General features: G+C 36.4%; 1 protein-coding gene across 4 annotated transcripts in view; it reads left to right on the plus strand.

Moving 5' to 3' along the window:
- Nucleotides 1-16,286, plus strand: part of NGLY1 (N-glycanase 1) — a 57,321-nt gene that overhangs the window by 5,868 nt on the left and 35,167 nt on the right. For 3 of the 4 annotated variants that reach the window (XM_034993554.1, XM_034993563.1, XM_034993580.1), the window contains exons 2-3: nt 5,175-5,289; nt 10,170-10,415. In XM_034993554.1, the coding sequence (XP_034849445.1) occupies nt 5,175-5,289; nt 10,170-10,415 (361 nt within the window). The remainder of the gene's footprint in view (nt 1-5,174; nt 5,290-10,169; nt 10,416-16,286) is intronic. The other variant, XM_034993572.1, reaches the window with a different exon arrangement.

The following is a 16,286-nucleotide window of genomic DNA, read 5'->3' on the forward strand; positions in this document are numbered from 1 at the left end:
TGATGTTCCACTAATTTCCTTTGCAAACTGCACACAGTTATTGGTTACAAACTGCACTGCATATGATTGGGAAGGGCCAAAAACGGAAAGTGGTTTCTTCCAAGAAAATAAATATGTTTAGGAGAAAGACGCAAGTATGGAAAACAGCCACAGCATAAAATCTAGAGAACAATTGGAAGACAGTGTTCAAGCAGTTACATGTTTATGTCTGGAGATAGTCCAGGGACCTAGTGTGGCAGAGTTTTGAGAATGGAGGTTTGGTAAGATGGGATGGGTTCATGGAATAGCAGAGAACATATATTTGACATAAGAGGCAAAAGAAAATGATTGTACTTTCTAGAATCAAAGAGAAACATGAAGGAGTTTCATGTAGAATAATGATGTAAGAAGACACAAGGCATGGGTTTCATTTGTGAAGCTATTACAGTAATCATAAGCATAAATGGGGATAGAATAGAGAAAGAACTATCAGAGGCAGGGATTGGCAGTTCTTGATGACTGAATGCAAGGAGTAGAGCCGGTAAAGAGAGGAGACAAAATAACCCAAATAACTTCAGGTTTCTAATCTAGGTGACTGTTGACAACTGGAGAAATTTAGAGAGGATTGGTGAGTTTGTTGGCATATTGTATGGTGGGGAGTATGTAAGCTTTGTAGTAAGACCAGTGCATTTAAATCCCAGTCAACCATTTCCTAGGAGTGTGGTTATAGGCAATTTATGTAAAGTCTCTGGGTTTCAGTTTCCTCATTTTTAAGAGGAAAGAAAAATGCCTGCATTATAGGATTGTTGCAAAAGAGGAATGAAGGCACACATGTTATCTGTTGTTACCATTATTCAGTTTTTCATGTTGAACAAGCTAGATTATGTGTATGTTTCCCTTTTTGTCAGCTATATAGAATGGTAGAGTTAGAGCCAGAGATGGTTCCCAGATGGTTCTAAAGATGTTTTTGAAAAATTTACATGTATCTCAGAATGATAGATTTTCAGAAGTACTAGAAACATTTTTTTTTTTAAAGATTTTATTTATTTATTTGCGAGAGAGAATGAGAGACAGAGAGCACGAGAGGGAAGAGGGTCAGAGGGAGAAGCAGACTCCCCGCTGAGCAGGGAGCCCGATGCGGGACTCGATCCCGGGACTCCAGGATCATGACCTGAGCCGAAGGCAGTCGCTTAACCGACTGAGCCACCCAGGCGCCCCTAGAAACATTTTTTTAAATGGCCTACAAACCACCTTTTTGATTAGTAATAAAAATACAAGATTATAGGATCTCTCATGTACTAAATTTCCATTTATGTAAACCCTTTCTGAGATTATGCATTCTAAAGAGGTAGAGGGCTAGTAAATGGTTAGATATATTTAATTATCAGCATTTCTGAAATTCTGAAATAGAAACATTTAAGTTTTTCTTTTTTCTGAGTCTGTGATCTCAGTAGGAAGCTACATGTCTTAAAATCTTTTTTGGGTGCCTGGGTGGCTCAGTCAGTTAAGTGTCTGCCTTTGGCTCAGGTCATGATCCCAGGGTCTTAGGAACAAGCCCTTCATCAAGCCCTGCATAGGGCTCCCTACTCAGCAGGGAGCCTGCTTCTCCCTCCTCCTCTGCTATATCCCCTGCTTATGTGCACGCTCTCTATCTCAAATAAATAAAATCTTTAAAAAAAAAAATCTTTTTTTAAAGATTTTGTTTTTTAATTTATTTTAGAGAGCGGGGGTGGGGAGCTGGGGCTCAGAAGGGAAAGGAACAGGAAAAGAATCCCACACAGACCCCATGCTGAGCACAGAGCCCAACATGGGGCTTAATCCCATGATTCCAAGATCATGACCTGAGCTGAAACCAAGAGCCGGACTCTCAACTGACTGAGCCACCCAGGTGCCCCAGTGTGTCTTAAAATCTTAATTATATGGTCGATTATAACTTTCAAGGTGAAAAGCATGACTTTTTTCTACCATTCAGTTGTAAAAACAAAGACAACTAGGGGGTAAGACAACTAGGAAGACACCAAAATATGTTCAAAGTGGTGGTGAGTGGGTCAGAACATTTTGCTGCCCGTTCAAGGTCCCATTCTTTCAACATCATCCAACAAACAACCAAAAAAAAAAAAGGGTGCAAAATTATTGCTAACAAGCAAGATAAATATTACAAGTTGCAGAAATAGTTAAGGGTCAGCAGAGGTAGAAACATTGCACATTGAAGAATTACAGCAAAAAATATTTGAGAAAAGTCTGCACAGGAAATTAAGTTAATGGAAGAAGAAAATGAAGCAAAAATAAAGGTGATCCTTAGGGGTACTTTAGACACTGCAAGATAAGGAGAATAGTAATGAGTTCAAGGATGGTGGATGCGCTGGGATGATGCAGTGAAGCCAGAGATTTAGAAAGTGGTACTTTTCCAAGGGTAGGAAATAGGATCTGTTGGATTTGAGCTCTAATGGCTTTATGGCCCAGTTCTCTAAGCCTGTGAGGGCTTCAGGACGAACTTTTGGCACTATTGTGTGTTCAGTACTATGGCTGGTGTGCCCAACATATTTAAAAAGAGGAAGATAGGATTTGAGTAACTGGACATTACTGTTGGGTTTTTTGGGGTTTTTTGTTTGTTTGTTTGCATTATGTTTTTAGTGAGAAAAACAGATAAATGGTACGTAAGGCCCATAGATGTTAAAAGGTAGAAAATTGCTGACTAGACTAGACCATGATTTACTTTGAAACATGTATCAAAATAATAAGCTGTATCAGATCAACTAGTCTAGGTTTTATAAGAATTTTTAAACAGTGGTGAAAGAGGGAGGAAAAACTAGAAAATTAGAGCCAGAGAAAGACTTTGATCATGTAAAAATCGGGAAGCTATTGGGGAAAAAATAGGTTAAAAAAAAAAAAAAGATCAGGCAGTTTTGCACCAGTAGATTATATCATCCTGGTGGTACTGATGTTTATGACCCTGTGAAATGTGTTGAATATCATGAAAAGATGCTTCATTTATCTATAACTGGCATTGATAAATGTAGGAGTATTGTATAGTTTAATGTTTTTTGTTTAAGTGGTAAGAAAAGGAGGCACACTTACAATATAATGTGGCATAAAAGCCAGGTTGCTAATTATCTTGCTGTGCTCAGGGCAGTCCCCTACAGCAAAGACCTCAAATGTCAACAATGCCAAGGTTGAGAAACTCATTTAAAACACAGAATAAAAGAATAGAGCATATATTTTTCTTTGTGTTTTTCAACCACCTGTGATGCTCAAAAGACCTGTGTTGAAGAACAGTGTTTTTGTTTTTAATTTCCAATTTTTTGTGGATCTATAACTTTGTAAAGTACAATAAAAATTTCATGGCAAATCAAATTGTTAGAAAAATTGCTGAGTAGTCTCAATTTCTGCACTTCTCATGAATGACTAGCAAGAAGTTTATAGATGGGCACCAGTCTGTGGACATTCTGAATAACACTATTTTAGAGCTTTATCTCTGAATATTCTGTAATAAACTTGCATAATTTTTGAAATTAAGGAAAAGTTTAAAGCAGATTCATGTATTTATGACAGTTTGGCAATAGAGAGTTGCTTGATGGAAAACAAATGTGAAATATGTTGAAATTTCCACAATTAAATTAGGACAAGAATGGTTAATGAGTTGCTAGCCTTTGTCCACCATCCCCATTCCATACCCCAGGCAGATGGCCTCAGCACTCCTTCCTATGGACCCTGACACAGCCTCAGAATCCTTCTTAAAATAGTGCTAATAGAAGCCATTACTATTGTGAGGGGGTTTGTGTCAGATATGAAATCTACTCATCGGGACACCTGGGTGGCTCGGTTAAGTGTCTGCCTTTGGCTGAGGTCATGATCCCTGGGTCCTGGGATTGAGTCCCCCATCAGGCTCCTTGCTCAGCGGTGGCCTACTTCTCCCTCTGCCTGCCACTCCTCCTGCTTGTGCGTGCTCTCTCTGACAAATAAATAAATAAAATCTTATTAAAAAATTACTCATCGGGCGCCTGGGTGGCTCAGTCGTTAAGCGTCTGCCTTCGGCTCAGGTCATGATCCCAGGGTCCTGGGATCAAGTCCCACATCGGGCTCCTTGCTCGGCAGGAAGCCTGCTTCTCCCTCTCCCACTCCCCCTGCTTGTGTTCCTGCTCTCGCTATCTCTCTCTCTGTCAAATAAATAAATAAAAATCTTTAAAAAAAAAAAAATTACTCATCATCCTAATTATGTTCTGAAGGCTTTTTGAGTGTAATACTGTGATTCTTTTTTTTTTTTAATTAATTTATTTGAGAGAGAACATGAGCAGGGAGGAGGATCACAGGGAGAGGGAGAAACAGACTCCCCGCTGAGCTGAGCAGGGAGCCCGACATCGATCCCAGGACCCCGGAATCATGACCTGAGCCAAAGGCAGACGCTTAACTGACAGCCCCACCCAAGTGCCCCAATACTGTGATTATCTTAACCTTGTATTTTTTTCTGATTTTTTAAACAGCCTTTCTGATTTATCAAGGTTATTAAAAATCTCAAAGCCTTTCATATGCTGGTCTCATCCCATGTATGCTATTCAAAATCTTAATCATGGTAAAAAAAAAAATTGGCTGTGACAAAAATGTATCTTAAGCTGAAACAGAACTTAAGAGTAAAAGCAATCATTGGTCTAGGGAAGAAAGAAAATCAAGTGACTCTAAGGTATACCTGGGTTTGTATTTGTCAGAGGTAAAGTGTTTGAGGAACTGTGATCCATTTTTATATAGCTTCTTAGGTTTTTTTATTCATTCATTTCACAAGTATTTATTAACTATCATCTATGCATCAGGCACCATTCGTGATGATTGAGATCCATCAGAACAAAATAGGCAAAACCTACACCCATGTCTGGAGCTTACCTAGATTTTTTTCTTAGCAACCTAAAAACTCATAAAGGTATGTGGCTTTAACAGCACAGAATGAAAATGTTGCATGGGTTTCCCTTATGGAAGCATTAATATTATCAGCTATGAAATTAAACAGTAAGGTGGTAGTAAATGTATATTGAGGTAAGAATCACAGAATCAGGCTGTTTTTCCGGGCTGTGCTTCCTATTTCTTTAAAGTTGGGAACTATAATACCTTGTAGCAGTGTAGCCAATATAAAATGTAAAAAGTGCAAAAACACTGTGGAAAGTATAAATTGTTATAGATAATCAAACTTTTTCTATTTAAATCAGAAACCCTAATGATGAAAAATATAGATCTATCCGGATTGGAAACACAGCTTTTTCTACTAGACTCTTACCTGTCAGAGGAGCTGTTGAATGTTTATTTGAAATGGGCTTTGAAGAGGTAAGTTGAAGGGTTTCTTCTCCCCCGTTCATGTATAAAGAATTTATTATAATGTTGATGGATAATTATCTAAATAAGATAATATTTTTAAATTAATGGATCATTTTGGAAATCTGCAGAACTAGTTACTTCTTCACCTATTAGACATTTAAAAGTCACAGTAAATATATTTTAAAATCACAGTAAAATATAACAACTCTCCCACAGGGAAAATTCTTACAAGTTTTAATCCTTTAGAACAGGGAGGTCAGACATACAACCCAAAGACCAAATTGTGGGTCATTTTAGACTTTTAGCAAAAATCTGATTTGTAAGTACACACGAATTCTAGTAGGATCTAGCCGTCCGTCTCCAGTAAGAAATGAAAAGAGTAAATACAGAAAAGCTGAGTTCAGTTGCCACATGTAAGGGATTTCTTCTGTGACAGAAGAGAAGAATCTCAATATGTTTTTTTGTTTTTTAATCAAAATAAAAGTTTGGTGTTTTCATCTTCTGGAATCTTGTACATAGCTTAATTTTTTTTTAAAAGATTTTATTTATTTGACAGAGAGAGCACAAGTAGGCAAAGAGGCAGGCAGAGGGAGAGGGAGAAGCAGGCTCTCCACTGAGCAGGGAGCCTGATGTGGGGCTTGATCCCAGGATTCTGGGATCATGACCTGAGCCGAAGGCAGCCGCTTAACCAACTCAGCCACCCAGGCGCCCCAGTACATAGCTTAATTTTATGACACAATGAAAGTAGTTATCAATATTGTCAATTTTCTTTATGTATATATGCTTAACCATTTTTAGTTTATGGAATACTGAAAGAACTTGAACCAGGTTGTGGATACACGGTAGTCCATAGCAGTCAGAAATGTCAAGGCTATAGAAATTGTTAAAGAGATCTGCTGAGTTGCCATAAGAAGTACTTTCCTTCCTGCCTCTCTGCTTTTCTCCCCAGATTCTGTTCCAGGCCCTGAAGGGTATAGTAGTGAACTAGAGAAATAGATCCCATCTCACATGGAGCCTGGTTCTAATAGGTTAGACAAACAGTAGACATGAAAGCAAAGATGAGTGCAAAGAGGAAAATACGGCATGGTGATATAAAAAGCAACTGTAGAGGTGGGCAGCTACGTAAGAATGAGTGGTTAGGGAAGGCCTTTCAGGAGATAATATTTGAGCTGGGACCTAAATGAAAAGAAGCATTTCAGGTACCTGAAGCCCTCAGGTAAGAGTACCTCAAATAGAAGGATTCACATATGCAACAGACTTCTAGCAGGATTAGCTTTGGCACAGAAAGTAGCTACACAGGCCAGCAGAATCCAGGGTGTGCGGTTTTGAGGACTGTGATAAAGACTTGGACTTCATTCTAAGTGAGATGGGAAACCATAGGAAGGTTCTAGGTATGGAATAATATTTTAGCTGTTGTAAAGTGAATGTTCTGGATGTTCTGGGGTGGGGGCAAGAGATGAAGCAGGGAGACCAGTTAGAAAGCTTTTATCAGCCTAAAGGAGAAACAAAAATGGTTTGAAAATGGTTCCGTGAGGGCAGAGCCTTTTATCTTTTTGTCCCCTCTTGCTAGCTCCTAGAATACATTGAGGCACACAGTAAACATTTGTTGAATTAAAGACTGTTGGCAGTGGAGATGGGGGAAAAGTAGAGGCATCGAGAATTTTTTTTTTTAAGCAGAGCCTGCAGGACTTGATGAATTGATTGTGGGGCACAAGGGAAAGGAAGGAATCGGATACTACTAGGCTTTGGTTTGAGCATCTAAGTGGATGCAAGTAACCATTAATTCAGATTGAGAAATCTTGGAGTGTAGCAGATGCCAGGAGAAATCACTACTTCCTCTTTTGGATGATTATAACTGATACACTGTTAACCATTCAAGTAGAGATAACAAGTAGGCAGTTGGATATATGAGTCTGTAACTCAAAAGGAGAGGTCAGCCTGGAGATATAAATTATGTTGTCATCTGCTTGTTAGTTACCGACATCTGAACATAAAGAACTTAAAGGGATAAGAGGAAAAATTGAGAACATTGCTGATTTTGTTCAAGGAAATACAGACTTTTGAGTTAAAAGACAGAAAAATTTAATAAATGACAACTGGAAACTACTGATTTCTCAGTTTTGAAGTGTCACATATTCTGTGGAGTCATATTTGTCTTTTCATTCAACAAATATTTGAGTGCCGGGTATGATGACAACCATCCCAGTTTGCCTGGGGCTGTCCTGGGTTTAGTACTCAAAATCCCACATTCTAGAAAACCCGTCTCAGACAGACCCAAAGGTTGGGCACACCAGTGCCAGGTAACAAGCTAGACTGAGACTTGCAGTAGTATTTGACACAAATGGAGCGACAATTTCAGAAAAGATGAACATGCTTTGATCAGACTAATTTGTACTTCAAATTTCTGATTGTCTTCAGATGTCATACCTCAGGACCCATCTGCAATAAATTTTTTTTTTAAAGATTTTATTTATTTATTTGACAGAGCGAGAGAAAGCACAAACGGGGAGCAGCAGGCAGAGGGAGAGGGAGAAACAGGCGCCCCGAGGAGCAGGGATCCCAATGTGGGGCTGGATCCCAGGACCCTGGGATCATGACCTAAGCCAAAGGCAGTCGCTTAACCAACTGAACCACCCAGGCACCCCTGCAATAAATGTTTTCTCAGTGTGGCTAAGTTGCAGAAGGAACCAATGGAACTGCAATTGAACTCTACCATTAGAAAGAAACTCAGTAGGCTTTAAGATGAAGTAGGAATCTCAGACCCATCCCCAAAATGTTCGGGTATATATTAAAATCCTGGGTACTTTTGGGCCTACTTGCCTCTGAGGCTACATTCTTTGTGAAAATTTTGAGAAGGAGGTTGAGAAAGACTGGGATCCGCATGGATATGCGACTCCTCCGGCTTCATGAGTGGAGTGGTTCTCATCAGGTACCATAGGAGGAGGGCAGTTTTGGTTGTTTTGGTGACTAAAAGATATTACCAGCATTTAGTGGGCAGGAGCCAGGTTTGCTTCACATCTGACAGTGAGAATTGTCTTAGCAAAAATGTGTTGAGAAATACGGATTTTGTTAAATACTGGAATTCTCATTAATTTCTTAAAGTGTTATTGGATCTAGTGCATTAAGCCTGTCATTTTGTCCTTTTGTGAAAATACAGTGCTGTTGATGAAACTTTTTGGTATAGACACTTTGGCCATAATCCTACATTCTTTTAGGACTGGTCCTGAAAAGTTAGAAGGGAGGGGAGCAAGGCACAAGCAGCATCTCTGTCTTATCAGGGCCTTCTCTGTGGTATGGACTGAACATAGATCCAGATAGCTGTTATGCTGGATTTCCACCTTGGCCCATGGTGTCTTCTACCTCTCTCAGTGCTGCTCAACTAACGGTATGAGATGGGAAGCATCCGTATTTGGTTTTAACCTAGATACCTGGTTTCTAAAGAGAAACCTCATCAGAGATGTGAGGTGGTTCCTTTCTAATGTTGGAAAATCATTGTGATCCAATGCTAATCATATATGTCATCACAGCTGTAGAAATATTCTCTTTTTGCTCAACACTTCCAACTATTAGTACAAGCTTAGGGTTTTTGGTCTCTGTTCAGTTTAAGATGTAGTCAGTTATAGCTTAACAATTAAGGTTTACTCCAACAATTATTCTGTAGCATCAGGCAGATTATTTTACTTTTCTGAGCTTTCATATTTTCATATAAAGAATAGTGATAAACCTAATACCTACATTTCAGGGTGATTGTGAGGATTACTTGAGATAACATACATAAAATGTTTAGCATAGCACCTAGAACACATGAACACAATAAATGATAGTTTTGTTTTTACAGCTATTATGGGTAATGAATATATAGAGCTTAATGGCCTCTTCTAGCTTTTTAAAAGGGATTCATATGGAATTAATTTTCATGTCATTAGTGAGAAATGTGTTGGTCAGTTGATTCTGATAGGTCTGCCATCACCAGGGAAATAGGTCATTCTCAGTTGTGAAGCTTAACTTAAATTAAGCTTAAAATCTGCAAGTCTGTCTACTACACGTTAACAGTCATTTTATCTCATATGCAGTTGGTGGAATTAATTATTTTAACACCGTTGCTTCTCAGTGTCTTGAAACTTGATTGAAGATATTTTCATTTAACTTTTGTTTTGTAATTTGCTGACTGTTTTACAATGTGAGCTTTGTTGTAATGTTTGTTGTATCTTAAAGCACTCTGATTATATGATGGGTGTTTATTAAATGAATCACCACTTGAAGAACGGGATTTTTGTTTGATTGTTTTGTTTGGACCACCTTTGTAGTACTGTTAACAATCCATAGTTTTGAATTGACCATCAGGCTGTACTTCTTGTTTTCTTGGAAAAATTAGTGGACCCTATATCCAAACTTCTAATCATGTAGCTATTCTTTAAAGTCTTGGGTTTAGGAGATTCAAAGGTTGTTATATATATAACTTCTTGACCCCGGATCATTTTATATGGCTGCATCTCTAGTAATTACTATTGTTTCATAAGGAATTTCACAGAGAATAGTAGTATCATATACTATTGCAGAGAAGATAGGAATGTGCATTTTTATAATTCTTATGAGACTTTGTGACTTATTATTTCTAAAAGAAAAGATTTTTCTAACGGCCTTTGAACCAATCAGATAAGCTAAGCATTATATGCAAAGGAGGAGACCCAATTTTCTTAACTTCCTGGTTCATATATAGGCACTTTTTACCTTTGACTATTTAAAAAAAGGTACCATAATGGTAGGAAAACAGAATGATTGTTAAAATATGATGTATTCTATGGTATTGATTTCATTTTATAGATATATATGAATGACTGTCAGTATAAAGCAAAGGTTAAAATTTTTCCCAATTTTATAAATTCCAGGGAGAAACACATCTTATCTTTCCTAAAAAAGCTTCAGTGGAGCAGCTGCAAAAAATTCGAGACCTGATTGCCATAGAGAGAAGTAGCAGATTGGATGGATCAAATAAGAGTTACAAAGTAGAATTATCTCAGCAACCTGCATCCAGTACCCAGCTTCCTATAACACAGTCTTCAAATCCTAGTGGGTTAATCCAGCATGCAGGGAACAGTGAAGGACAGTCATCAAATCGACCATCTGCTCCAATGGTAATGTTAGAATTAAACCTTTCTTAACTATTCAAAGTATTGAAACAGCAAAAGCTTTAAATTCCTGAATTTATGCCCTCGGTATTCTTGGTTCTTAGAATTGTAATACATCCAGATTTCCTTAGGTCTTTAAAAAATTGTCAAATTTTAACAAAGGGAAAATGGTTGTCTTTTTTTATACTTTTAAATCTTAACTTTTGGTTTATTGCTTCTTAGGCATTTCATCATTTTGTCATTCATAAATGTACCCATTGCCTTGGTACATAAATCAATAACAAGTTAGCCTATGTCTTTAACCTAAAACAAAGTAACAGACTTGCTGGACAATGGCAGTCATATTAGATTTCCTTTACTGGAAACTGATAACTTCTGATCTAAATTTTACCTGCTGCCATTCATTATGAAGATTATTAATTCCAGTAACCTAACCATTATCAACCCCTCAGTTTGGTAAAAGAAATCCGCTTCTTTAAGGTAAATAACAATGCATTAATTTATTGAGAGGGGTGCTACCAGATTAGTGAAGTTTAGTTAGTGGCATACACAGATGCATACTTCTGAAGAACTGCATTCAAACTTTTGATCTCTTACAGGCATCCTTGGTACACTTAACTGATCTCATTTAATAGGAAACTATCCTGTTTACAAAAATTCCTTTTGATAGAGGTCCTTAAGTTTTCCTCTGAATTTTCACTCAAAAATTTTGTGATTTTTTTTTTCTATAGTAATTTTGTCAGTAGCCAGCTTCAACTTGTATCTTCTTATTTTAATTTTAGTAAAACATCTTGTCACTGTCCTCCATAAAGTGGAACTTATGTATAGAGTCAGTTATTAAATCTACCCTTAATTTTCTCCAGTTGAGTAATTGCAGAGTCTTTAACCTCACTTCCCTGATGGTCATTTCTTTGTTTATGCTGAGAAGATCCTAAGCTTGTCTTTAAAAACTAAAGAATAAAGGTGGTAAAGGCTATCAGGGTAAGAGACAGTTAACTGTCCTTTTATATAATTCTTGTTGAATGGTTTCCAAACTTTTTTTTGTGGAGGATTAACTCTTCTAAAACATATTTCTTTGTGCTTCAATTTACTTACAGTCTTTAAAATATTTTCTCCTCTCATTAGCTTCACAGCTAATTTTTACTTCTAATAATAATAAATACAAATAGTGTTTACAAATGCTTTCGAGAAACTGTTACTGAATATGTCAGATCAATTAGTAATGATACTAAGTGGCTGTGGGTATTCCATGAGATAACATACATGAAAACATTGTAAACTATAAAGGTCTTTATAAACTATAAAGGTTTGCCCTTGGTGATAATAATTCTTTCTGTAAAGTATCTGAGCTGCTCCATTCAGTACAAAGTTATCACAGAATAATGGAAAAATGTGACTACTTAATTCTAATGTGACATAATAGTAACCCTACTAGTCAGTCCGTTCCTTAGAAGAGTGGTTTTTGGTTACACATCTTAACAGTAATAAAATGTTGAGTACATAACCCAGCATCTATTTCCTTATAAATTATATACTTCTAGTATGTTATGTACCTTATACAACAATTTTGTAAAAAAAGGCGAAATAAAAAGTAAATCTAAGATGCGCCCCAGTGGATTCTTTTGTGCCCCTCTCGTGAGCATGTGTGTTCCATCTCGTCTTCAGTTTTGCAGTTAAGGTTGATACAGAAGCACATTTAACTTCTTCATTTTGAGCGCCATTTCTTACGTTTTCTAATTATAGTGTTGGAATATATCTTTTAAGATTCCCTACTTTATCTTTTGTTGAATCTCAGTGTTACAGTTTAAAATGCACAGTACTAACCAGCTTTACAGAAAAGAGTGTAATACATGAAAACATTTTATTTTACAAAATAGCTATTTCCTGGACTAAGTAGTATTTCGTTAGTGTTCTGACTCAGAAAATAAATTCACATTTTCTGACTCTTCTGTAACCTTTTTTTTTTTTGATTCTTAACTTTGCAATTCAGATATAATTTGAGGCCTTTAAAACTCTGTAATCACCAGAAAGCCTCTGGATACTAAACTAAAAACAAAATGTCATTTTATTGACAAAACAAATGTAGAGTTTAGAAGAAAATAAACTTTCCTATACACATAGGCTTTTAATAGGCAGTCTATTACCAATTCTTATTTCTCTAGTCCTTGGGACACTATCTTTTTCTGAGTTCCTTAAGGGAATTGGGAGAAATTAGAATGAATCTTGTTTTTTATCACCAAATCTTGGTTATCCATGGATCACTGGAATGCATAGTTTAAAAAAGTATTTTGTTATTTAAGCATTCATCACCACTATTTGTTATACTACAGAATTTGACAGTTATGTTCCCCTGCCTTGCCTGTTTTGAGTGGGGGTACTTAATTGATAATTAAAATAGACCAAAGTCAAGCAGCAAGAGAAAGAATTAAAAAGCATTGAATGTGTATAAACTAGATAAATCCTGAGCACTCATGTGCTCATCACTATTATAATATTTATTTGGTTAAAACTGCAAAGTAAAATTTTGAAATATAAATTAAAGTGATAGTCAATGATGTTGAAGTTTGCCAATAAGCTTTTCCTTTAAGATATAAAGTACTGGAATATATTGGGTACTCAGTAAAAGGTGATGATGTTAGAAACTTATTTTGCTGCTTTTTCTGGATATTTTATGTAAGTGGAATTACACAATATGTAGCTTTTTGCTTTTGGCTTCTTCTACTTTGTATGTTTTTGAAGTTTATTCATATTGTAGGATGTATCAGTAGTTTATTCCTTTTTATTGCTGGATAGTATTCCATGATGGACATTTGGGTTGTTTCCCATCTTTGCCAATTATGAATAATGCTGCTGTGAACATTCACATACAAGGTTTTGTGTGGGCGTGTTTTCATTTGGGTAGATTCCTAGGAGTGGAACCACTAGGCTGTATGGTAAGTTTATGTTTAATGTTTTAAGAAATTGCCAAGCTGTTTTCCAAAGTTGTGGCACCATTTTACATTCTCACCAGCAGTGTGTGAATGTTACAATTTCTCAATATCCTCACTGACACTTACTATGTTTTTTTTATTGTGGCAATTTTAGTGGATGTTAGGTAGTATCTCATTGTGGCTTTAATTTGCATTTCCCTAATGACTCACTTGACTTTTAAATTTGTTGGTTATACATGCTGAGTGTTTAGTGTTCCTAAAAGACATAATTTCCCAATAACCCTTTATATATTTTTATACCCTTTGCCTTTGAAAAGGAGTTTCGAAACAGCAGAGATAGTTTTTCAAAGACATAGAACATTAGAATGTTAAAAGCATTATTTTTCCAATTTTGCAACTTTATCTAGGTTGAAAATATGTGATTCTGAAGTATGATTTGCTTAAAATAAGCCTTCAGTTATTACACAACTAGTTTAGCTGCATACTTTTATTTGGCACATGCCTACTTTTAAAATGTGTATAGAATTGTTAAGGACTTTCATCAGCTCTAATCACTCTAGAAATTCTTGCCCGTTGTGTATGTGGGTATGCATTTATTTATTTAAAAGAATTATCATTTGAAATTATTCTGTTGAAATTATAAATATAATATTGTATTGTTAGACAATGATAAAATGAGTTGGTTTATTTTATTTTTTTATGAGTTGGTTTATTTTTAAACTTAATCTCATAAGAAACCTTTTAGTCTGGATCTTTATATGATCTCTTTAGAGAAGAAGTCTTCTATTTGGACATAAGATTTAAATGTCCAATTTCTTGTTGTGAACCTACCATTCTTAAAGGTAAAATATACTGCATACCAGATCACTTAAATTACAACACGTCTGTATACTGGAATTCTTAGCATCCATTAAAAATGATGCTGTGGTCTATTTTGGCATTAAGAGAGTTATTATATGGGGAAAAAATGGTAAACTGGGAATTCCAAAATTAAACAACATATGTTGTGTATATGTATATTATATTTCAATTTTCATATTAAAAATGCACATACATAAACATATTCATTTTAAAAGGTCTGGAAAGCTATACACAGACATCTTAGCTATAATTTTATCTTAGGGTGAAATTACAGGTGATTCCTTATTATTTATACCACTCAGTATTTCCTGAGAATTTCTTACAACAACATTTACTTTTATAAATAGAAAAAAGGGGAGGGGTTGTAAGAAATAAGATGATTGAAGTCACACGCTGATTAAAACTAAGGTTAAAAAATTATTAAACAGAACTTTTATGCTTAAAAACAGGTTCTAAATTTAAAAGTCACAAAAGCAAAAGGCTACATAAAGGTAGAAGGAAGACTGGTGGGCTTGAGGACCCCTGGTCCTTTACTAAAGAAGTAATCCAGCTTCCACGGGTTATATCACATGATTTGACAAAATATACATATTATATATTTTTTTCTTATGAAGAGTCTTGAATATATTTCACATTAGAAACCAAAATAATTGAAATCTAAGTATGATCAGTGGAGCAAACCATCTTTTTGACCTAAAACCAGACAGATTGCACATTTTGAACTTCTCTTTGTACTCCCAAGTAACTTCACCTCCCTCAGGCAGTTAACTGCTGCCTTGTGTACCTGGTTGCCCAGCTGCTGTAGTTGCCATGCAATCGGCAGACTTTGCTTTTATCTCTTAGCGTGTATGGAGTTGTGCCAAAGAATATGTAAAGAAATAAGGCAAGAAAATAAACTCTATTGTTCAGGATTGTTTGAGTGCCATAAAAACCACAACGAATGAGGTAATTTCCAGATTGGAAGTATCAGATTGAAACTAAAAGTTCTCTAGATGAGTTCTTACCTCTCTCAGTAAATGAAAACCTGCGTTTAATTAAAGAACAATAACAAAAATATAGCTCTGCCTTTTTGTAAGAATTCTTTAAAAATGGAGACCTGTTTTGTGTGTTTCTGTATCAGTTCTGGTAAAGGAGCATATTCCTCCCTGTTGGGAATACCCTGGATTTCTCATCACTAGATCTTCAGTAAGTTTCTTCAGTCATCTGTTGCACTCATCCCTTCTGGAAGTGGGGCAACCATGTCTGCTCCGAACAAAAGCCAGCTCCTCCTTTGTCCCTGCATCCCTTCTTCTCTGCTCACTGTGGAATCTCACAGGGACTGTGTGCAGTCTTGAACCTCCTCTTTTCTTGGGGATTCTTCTCATTGGCATTGAAGCCTTGGTTTATAAAGGCCAGTTTTTATCTAAGGTTAGGCTGTTGGCATCAGGATGAGCTGGACATTCAGGTTCCTAGATGTAACCCCAGACTGGCTAAATCAGAAAGGGATGGGGAGGAATTGCGGAATCTGTATTTTTCACAAGCAGATCAATGTTTAGGAACCTTTCCTGTAAACTCTCCTATCTGAGAAACAAGCCAGCATACAAATATCCCTGGATCCTACATGTCCTCTAGTTCTCATTTCTTTACAGCAAGTTTCCGGAAGAGCTCCCTGTACTCATCACTATATCTTTACTTCTCACATACTTGTCTAGCAAGCTTCCATTCTTTAATCATGTACCGTATCAGTAAAATGTTTGAGCATAGCCTTTCAATATATATTTTTGTTTATAAATTATATACATGTACCATTATGCCATTATACTGTATCGGGAAACAATGTCAACAAAAGCTATTGAGTAAATGTTTTTAATTTTTAAAAATGTATTAATATATCATTGATGTAAGGGGCGCCTGGGTGCCTCAGTTGGTTAAAAGTCTGCCTTTGGCTCAGGTCATGATCCCAGAGTCCTGGGATCAAGCCCCACATTGGGCTCCCTGCTCAGCAGGGAGTCTGCTTCTCCCTCTGCCTCTCCTCCCCGCTGGTGTTCTCTTAAATAAATAAATAAATTTTTAAAATAAAGATAATCACAGTATTATAGTCAAAAGA

This window comes from Mirounga leonina, unplaced genomic scaffold (genome assembly GCF_011800145.1).
Source record: "Mirounga leonina isolate KUSES-001 unplaced genomic scaffold, KU_Mleo_1.0 Mir_115, whole genome shotgun sequence".
Taxonomy (NCBI): domain Eukaryota; kingdom Metazoa; phylum Chordata; class Mammalia; order Carnivora; family Phocidae; genus Mirounga; species Mirounga leonina.